The 8,793-nt window shown below is 35.9% G+C and overlaps 1 protein-coding gene across 1 annotated transcript in view; it reads right to left on the reverse strand.

Annotated features, from left to right (window-relative positions):
* LOC127416212 (EH domain-containing protein 3) overlaps nt 1–8,550 on the reverse strand; it is a 38,962-nt gene extending 30,412 nt beyond the window's left edge. Inside the window, exons 1-2 of the mRNA XM_051655431.1 lie at nt 7,768–8,550; nt 342–518 (exon numbers count right to left, since the gene is read on the reverse strand). Of these exons, the coding sequence (XP_051511391.1) occupies nt 342–518; nt 7,768–7,994 (404 nt within the window). The 5' untranslated portion in view covers nt 7,995–8,550. The remainder of the gene's footprint in view (nt 1–341; nt 519–7,767) is intronic.
* Nucleotides 8,551–8,793: the final 243 nt, after the last annotated feature.

Genomic DNA, 8,793 nt, shown 5'->3' on the forward strand with positions numbered 1-8,793 from the left:
TTAATATGAGGGTGAGCTTGATGGTATTATGTTCTCCTATCTGTCTTTCTGATCACGTGAGTGGCAAGCTGAAGGGAGGTCAGGAGTGGATCAGCCTGCATAAGGGAACTCAATCAAGAAAAGGAATGTAGCCTAAGCCCCCTCTGTGATGTCATAATGAGCAATTAGAAAACCACGTTGCATCTGCAAACCAGAACTTTAAATGCTTGACTCCAAAATCTGGTTGAACCGTGAACTGTGAAGGCCTTTAATGGTATATTGTAAACTATGGAGACAGTATTCTATTTCAGTAAACATGAGGACTAAAATAAAACGTGCTGTTTTATTATTTTTAATCCCACCTGTTAAGAAAGGCATTGCCAAAGGCATTGAGTTTCCTAAAGGGTTTTTTGGGGTCCACCACCAGTGCGTTTCCAGGGATTAGTCCCTCCATGGTGCCATGCATCACTGCTATGAAGGAGTCAGTCGTGGGCTCTGGACCAATCCGCATACCAGGGAAATCCTGCTCCAGGAGATATCTAAAAAAAGAAATACATTTGAATTAAACACCTTATGCTGTACATTATTTTGTTGAAAATGTTATTAATTTGAGACATTCTTATGGTTACACTGGACATGTGCCAAGTACAAATTCACATACTTTGTGTGTATCATGTAAAGTAGAGGTTGACCGATATATTGGTTTAACCAATATATTCGGCACCAACAGTTTTCTTTTTCAAACCATCTGTTATCAGCAAAAATATATGTTTATGTTTTTTTTTATTATCATTATTCATCCATGGCCAGCCCTGGAGGGTTCTACAGTATAACAACCGCCTTTAGATGTTAAATAAAAACAATCACTGACTTTGCATGGAGGGGGTCCAAACTGTTACAGTAACGTTATACAAATAAGTGCTTAGAAATGGTTTTGTTTTTCAGCAATCATACTTCAGTTTGGTCAACTCTCTGAGTAGTTTACAAAGATAATTCTTTTTAATGTACTGTAAATAACATTGGAGTAGGTTTGGTCTTGGCCAACTAGATCTGCTTCACGCACACTGCTGCTGCTTGACATTTGTCAATATACTGCTGCTGTATGAAATGTGCTGCATCTCATACAAGAGACATGCTGCTTCTACTGAACAACCCCCCACCCCACGTAAAGCAGATCTAGACAATGTAGCTGGGGAGGAGGAGACTAAATGCTTTGCAAGGCTGTGCTGCTGGACTTGAGTAGAAGCTGTTGTGGTGAGTACCAGTTTTATACGTTTTGACAGAAGGGTGCAATTGCCTGATTGGTTTACGTAGAGGTGGGAACTGAACCTATCGGCCTGCACCATGTAGAGTTTCCTAACAGAACTTAAAAGGACATTTTCATGTTAATGTTCATGTTGATTGTGACTGATGGTGTGCCTAGAAAAAAAGGACACAAGTCTGTTTTTATATAATACTTGATTACCGGTCAATTATGACGAGCAATTGCTGATGATCTACTATTGAAGTATGCTCTACTGTTGATTACTGCTCATACTGTATTTATTAGCCCATATGACAACGTTAACTTTATAGTGTTTGTATTGTAATACATTGTAAGAGTGTATTTTTTGTTTCCCTTATGTGTTTTGTGTGAGCTGGGAGCACAGACATTTCATAATAATAGTCCCGGTGTATTTTGGGCTTGTTCATAGTTAGAAGTCCCACATTATGCAACAACAAATGTATTTATTTATTTATTTATTTGGTTATTTTTGGGATTTTGGTCACACAATAAACTGCATTTAGGATTTTATTCTTATTGCCTCTACATACAGTTGAAGTCAGAAGTTTACATACACTTTGGTTGAAGTCATTAAAACAAATTTTTTAACCACTCCACAGATTTCATATTAGCAAACTATAATTTTAGCAAGTCATTTAGGACATCTACTTTGTGCATGACATGAGTAATTTTTCCAACAACTGTTTACAGACAGATTGTTTCACTTTTAATTGAATATATCACAATTTCAGTGGGTCAAAAGTTTATATACACTAAGTTAATTGTGCCTTTAAGCAGCTTGAAAAATTCCAGAAAATGATGTCAAGCCTTTAGGCAATTAGTCAATTAGCTTTTGATAGGCTAATTGGCTAATTGGAGTCAACTGGAGATGTATCTGTGGATGTATTTTAAGGCCTACCTTCAAACTCAGTGCTTCTTTGCTTGACATCATTGGAAAATCAAAAGAAATCAGCCAAGACCTCAGAAAAAAAATTGTGGACCTCCACAAGTCTGGTTCATTCTTAGTAGCAATTTCCAAATGCCTGAAGGGCACGTCCATCTGTACAAACAATAGTACGCAAGTATAAACACCATGGGACCACGCAGCCATCATACCACTCAGGAAGGAGATGCATTCTGTCTCCTAGATATGAAAATACACTACCGGTCAAAAGTTTTTTTATTATAATATTTTTTTTTATTTATTTATTTTTTTTTTTAATTACATTTTAGAATAAGAGTAAAGTCATCAAAACTATGGAATAACATAAATGGAACTATGGGAATTATGTTGTGACTACACAAAATCCAAAATAAATCAAAACTGTGTTATATTTTAGCATCTTCAAAGTAGTCACACTTTGCCTAGAATTTGCAGACATGTACTCTTGACATTTTCTCAACCAACTTCTTGAGGTATCACCCTGGGATGCTTTTTAAACAGTATTGAAGGAGTTCCCATCTATGTTGGGCACGTATTGGCTGCTTTTCTTTATTATTTGGTCCAAGTTATAAATTTCAACAACTTTTTTTTTTTTTTAATAAAATTTTAGTTTTATATTGAAATAAATTAATATGGTGGCACAATTATATTTTTGTCTACAAAACTAATTTCAAACATTTAAGCATATGCCTTCAGACCCAACATTTTTAAGATCATGAGAAACATTTCAGTCAGGTGTTTCAAAACTTTTGACCGGTAGTGTAGTTTGGGGCGAAAAGTGCAAATCAATCCCAGAACAACAGCAAAAGACCTTGTGAAGATGCTGGAGGAAACAGGTAGAAAAGTATCTATATCCACAGTAAAACAAGTCCTATACTGACATAACCTGAAAGGCTGCTCAGCAAGGAAGAAGTCACTGCTCCAAAACCACCATAGAAAAGTCAGACTACAGTTTGCAAGTGCACATGGGGACAAAGATATTACTTTTTGGAGAAATGTCCTCTGGTCTGATAAAACTGTTTGGCCATAATGACCATTGTTATGTTTGGAGGAAAAAAGGTGTGGCTTGCAAGCCGAAGAACACCATCCCAACCATGAAGCATGGGGGTGGCAGCATCATGTTATGGGGGTGCTTTGCTGCAGGAGGGACTGGTGCACTTCACAAAATAGATGGCATCATGTGGAAGGAAAATTAAGTGGATATATTGAAGCAACATCTCAAGACATCAGCCAGGAAGTTAAAGCTCGGTCATCAAATGGGTCTTCCAAATGGACAATGACCCCAATCATACCTCCAAAGTTGTGGCAAAATGGCTTAAGGACAATGTATTGGAGTGGCCATCACAAAGCCCTGACCTCAGGCTGATAGAAAATTTGTGGGCAGAACTGAAAAAGCGTGTGCGTGCAAGGAGGCCTACAAACCTGACTCAGTTACACCAGTTCTGTCTGGAGGAATGGGCCAAAATTCTAGTGACTTATTGTGAGAAGCTTTTGGAAGACTACCCAAAATATTTGACCCAAGTTAAACAATTTAAAGGCAATGCAACCAAATACTAACAAAGTGTATGTAAACTTCTGACCCACTGGGAATGTGATGAAAGAAATAAAAGCTGAAATAAATCATTCTCTCTACTATTATTCTGACATTTCACATTCTTTAAATAAAGTAGTGATCCTAACTGACATAAGACAGGGAATGTTTTCTACAATTAAATGTCAGGAATTGTTAAAATTGAGTTTAAATGTATTTGGCTAAGTTGTATGTAAACTTCTGACTTAAATTGTATATCTGTACCCATCACAGTAAGGAAAGACTATGAAAATTTTTAACATGCAATAAATCAGTTTTAAAAACTATGAGTCGATTAATCGGTTAACAATATTTTCCACCAGTTCAGATATCTATATTGGCAAAATCTAGCTATTGGTCAACCTCTAATGTAAGGCAAGTTTATAGTGGGGTTTTATTGCATATTTTTTATTTTATTTTAGTAATTATTAATTTGTTATTATGAATAGTAATTTGGTAATTAAATTAGGTAATTTCTGGCCAATAAGAATAAAAACAGAAGGGCACAAATACTGACTGTTTGCCAACAGGTTTCTGTAACACTCATGTCTGTCACTGATCTGACAGATAGTCCCCTCGCAAAAGCCAGTGTTTCTATGTTGAGTTGGTTGGGATGCTCAATCAAATGTGGCAGTGTTTTATTTGCATGGCACAGAGCCACAGTGTTCAGGAAATCAACCACAAATGGCTTAATTGTAGCTGTTTCTGCATTTTAAGCTGAGATTGGAGAAAGTATTTTAACATTTTTTTATTTTTTTTTATTTGCACCTATACAATAAATAAACTAAATAAGTGAAGGACAGTATATTCACACTTTGGCACTCAGCCCTGTTACTGACGCCTCATGTGAGAACATGTTTACATGATTCAGATGATTTCTGCTTCTGTGTTAAAGGAACATTGCTTTGAAGACCATACTCTGAAGGAGAATGTGAGTCTGCTAGGATAATGTTTACTCTTCTCAGCACTCAGCCATGCATACAGGCCCTGCTGTGGACATGTGACTGCAATGGAATACAATACAGGTCAAAATGACACTCTGAGTAACTACAGAACACTAAGCCTTCACAGGGAACTTATTAGCTGCAGTTTATGGCCGTAACACAAGAGTGTAAACAGAGAATAACTTTTGTATTATGTGACAAATGGTTCAATGTTAAGCATGAAACTTCACCTGAGATTATAATAAAGTGTTTCATGGGTTTTTTTCACTTTCAGGAAATGTCCAGAGAGAAAGTTGAGCTTATTTTCTTTTAAAGTTATGTGTTCAGTCAGCAGAACAGACAGTGTCCACTGAGACTCTCATGGCCCTTATGAATAATGCACAGGACGAAAGAGAGCCAGAGTGGAAACGAGATGGCGCATTTATCACGCAATACAGGACAATACCTCACTCTCTCATTTAAAACACAAGAGTGGGTGAAAATACTGCTCTGTTATTCTTAAAATCCCAAATAATGTGAATGACATCCAATTTATGACAGTAATGCATCAGTAAAAGCACTGAAATTGGACAATTATATATTTGTTACCAGTTTTCATTAATTTAACTGGTAAAAATATTTGTCCTAACAATTTCAAATTCTTTGCAATTGGTAGCAGTTGCATGTTAAATGTATTTGGTAGCTGTATGTTCTCTGCCCAGTATTTAGCTAGCTTGTTCTTAATCTACTCTGCAAACATTGTATTATTTATTGTTTATTTCTATTCATTTATCTTCTGATGTAATTTATTGTATTATTTATTTTTTATTTATTCCTAATGGTTCCCTTCTGTCCTTCAAGAGGACACTGTCCTCTTGCCAGGCCGCTATTGCATATATAAACTAATTTTTTTGGAATTTGAAAAAGTTGGCTATATTGCAGGAAAAAATAAATAAAAATCAACACTGACATTGTCAAATAAAACTGACAAGCTTGGAAAACAACTCTTACCAAGTGAAATTGTTGAAGTATCGAAAACTCACAACTGTCCTATATACAATCTAAGGTCAAAACTAGTGTCTTATCTCTCAGAAGTCTGACAAATTAAAAATTTCACAGACCTACAAACAAAACTTTTCAAATAACTATTGCTATCACACTTGCAAGCAAAGAATCAACTTTTTGTTGTTTTTGTTTTAGGTTACTATTTAAAACCTTGGAATAACAGATCACAGCAGTGCTTCTAAAACTTCTAATAAGGATGACCAATATGTCTCAATCTACATTTACATCTCTTAACTTTTCTGCATTCTGGAACCCATTAGTAGTGAGAAGTTACCATGGCAATGCTGGAGTCATGGGAAGTCTCTCTTGTTGGCCAGTGTTCCTTAGTAGTTTACTGCCTGTCAAAGCAGACCCACAAGGCTAAAGTCACCTAGCAGACAACCATCACAGCACAGCAGGGACATGGTGTCATACAGACGAGTCTGTTTACGAGGTAGGTAACTGTCTCTGTCCAAGCTAAAATTAAGATTGCATGTTGAGAACTCATGTTTAGTATGAGGTTAAGATCTGTATTCTATAGACACAGCAATGAAGGTAATATATCATAAACTATTTGGGCTTGAACTCGAAATAACTTCAAATCACTCAAGTCATCAGTGGGCTTGCCAATTAAAAAAGAAATAAAAAATCAGAAAAATAAAAATGAACAGCCATTTCTTTTTCAAAATTTGCAACTCTGGTCCACACAGTCTAAGGATAATTACACTAGTATTCCTGGAACAAACAGAACAATCCATCTTGTCTTGATAAAGACAAGTGGTCATACCACTGTCCTCCTGGTGAACTTACAGGCCAGAAAGCCATTAACAAGTCTTAAAGGATTGTGAGGAATTTGACATGGAACTTGCAAAAGTGGCACTGGATGTTACATACAAATGTGAATTCTACAGTTATTCAAATCAATGCAATAATGAATAGGGTGTGGTTGAGATGACTTTTTCAATAAATCATGTTTGGGAAATATTGTCAGATTTACTCAAACGCTCTATTGAGCTTCTCACAGTCCTTAAAAAATACAAAAAATAATTCACCACAGTTGTGTTATACAAATATTAATTGGTGACACTTTACAATAAAGTTACATTTGTAAACATTAGTGAACTACATTTGTTAGCATGAATAACAACGAACAATATTTTTTACAGAATTTGTTAATCTTGGTTAATGTTAATTTCAAGTTAACTAATTAGAAGTTAACAATATATGTTAACATTACTTAATCATGTATGAACAAACATGAACTAACATTGAACAATTGTATTTTTATTAATAAAAAATAACCAAGATTAATAAAATGCTGTTACAAAAAATGTTAATAGTTAGTTTATGATCTATAATGCAAGTGTTACTTATTATTAAATGCCTCATTGTTAAAGTGGTATTACTTTATAATTATAATATTCATTTTTAACATTATTAAACAATATTACACTAAACAATTATCTGTAAACACACTACAAAAGGTCCATTCAAATAATTCGAAATGTCATGAAACTTTGATTCATATTTGGGTCTTAAGATGTCATTTAAACCTGCAAATAAGCAGTTTTAACTAATCAAATATAATTTATATAATATCACTAATATACTTTGTGACATTGACCATGTCAACTCCTGTGTACCAAAGGTCAGATTTCTTTGTCTCCACTGAAGAACACAAGATGATCTTTGGAACTTTCTCAGATCATGCTGGGATAACATGAATCATCAGGATTTGCCCAAACCTGTGGAGTCCATGCCAGCTCCAGTGCATGCTGTCATTGAAGCAAAAGAAAGGCATACAAAGTGGCAAAACAATCTCACATTTACAGTATATAAAATAGAGAAAATGGTATTTAATTTGAACAAAGCACAATAGAAGCATTTCCACATGAGGCCTCAGAATTGGACCCAACTGTATAATATTTATGTATGACTTATTGATAGAAGTTATCATAACGTGATCCCAAAACAGTTTTCTGACTGGTCTCCTTGACAACAGCACCTATTTCACTGAGGCCAAAACATACAAAGTTCAGCCTACCTTATGAAGCTGGTTTTGCCAGTGGAATACTGTCCCACCAGAAGAACCATGGGCTTATTGTCAAAGTCTGCATCCTCCAAGGCGGGTGAGTGAAACTCATGGAATTTGTAGTATTCCTCCAGTGGAAGCAGTTTGGTTTTGTAGAGCTTCTTGAGTCCTTCACTGACAGTCTGGAAGACTTCTGGATCCTTCTTCCTTCTGTCATCGGTACCCAACCAGCTGAACATGATGCTTATCGAGTGTAGGCAACCTTATGTGATATTTCTGTTTTTTATTCAGAAATGCACAAATGAATTGGAGAGCTGTAATGAATTTGGATGAATGACGCTGGAGATGCTCGTCCGAAAATGTATTTTGCTGTATTTTAAAGTCCAAACATTAAACTGACATTCTTCATTGAGAAGGCTCCCGCGTCTCTAGGCCATTAACGAGACAAAATGCACAGAAGAATAGAGCATAACTACAAAATATGATAAATTACAGAATATTCTGTTTATGGTATAATCAAAAACATGGCCAAAACAGTCGAAATTTCATTCAGGCTTTGTTGTTGAAATAAAACCGCGCGCCGCTACACAACGCAATGTATCCTTTTGTATTGTGTAGCGAACACAAGTGATACAATGAGACTGTTTTTAAGAGAAAAGAAAAAAAGCACCAAATCATCCAGTAGAGCAGATTCTCCCAAGATGACAAGCTTCCACGGGCTTCCCACTGCAGCAGATTTAAATGCCAGTGCGCTGGAGAAACCCGACACTGGTGGAAATGCCCCACTGATGGCAAAGCCCCACCCAGAACTCGAGAACTCAAGTCCGTGAAGGCAGCGCCATTGTGGCGAATGGTGAGGATTGGTACTGCCGCTCCTCCGCTCCTTTCCTCCAGAGGTATGTCGTTGAGATTTTTATTTACATTATAGTGACTGATAAAACAAAAACAGAATATTTTTTTTTTTTTTAAATTTTAATATTATATACACACACACACTGGCAGCCAAAGTTTTGGAATAATGTACAGATTTTGCTCTTA

The sequence above is a fragment of the Myxocyprinus asiaticus genome, chromosome 25 (genome assembly GCF_019703515.2).
Source record: "Myxocyprinus asiaticus isolate MX2 ecotype Aquarium Trade chromosome 25, UBuf_Myxa_2, whole genome shotgun sequence".
NCBI classification, from domain to species: Eukaryota; Metazoa; Chordata; class Actinopteri; order Cypriniformes; family Catostomidae; genus Myxocyprinus; species Myxocyprinus asiaticus.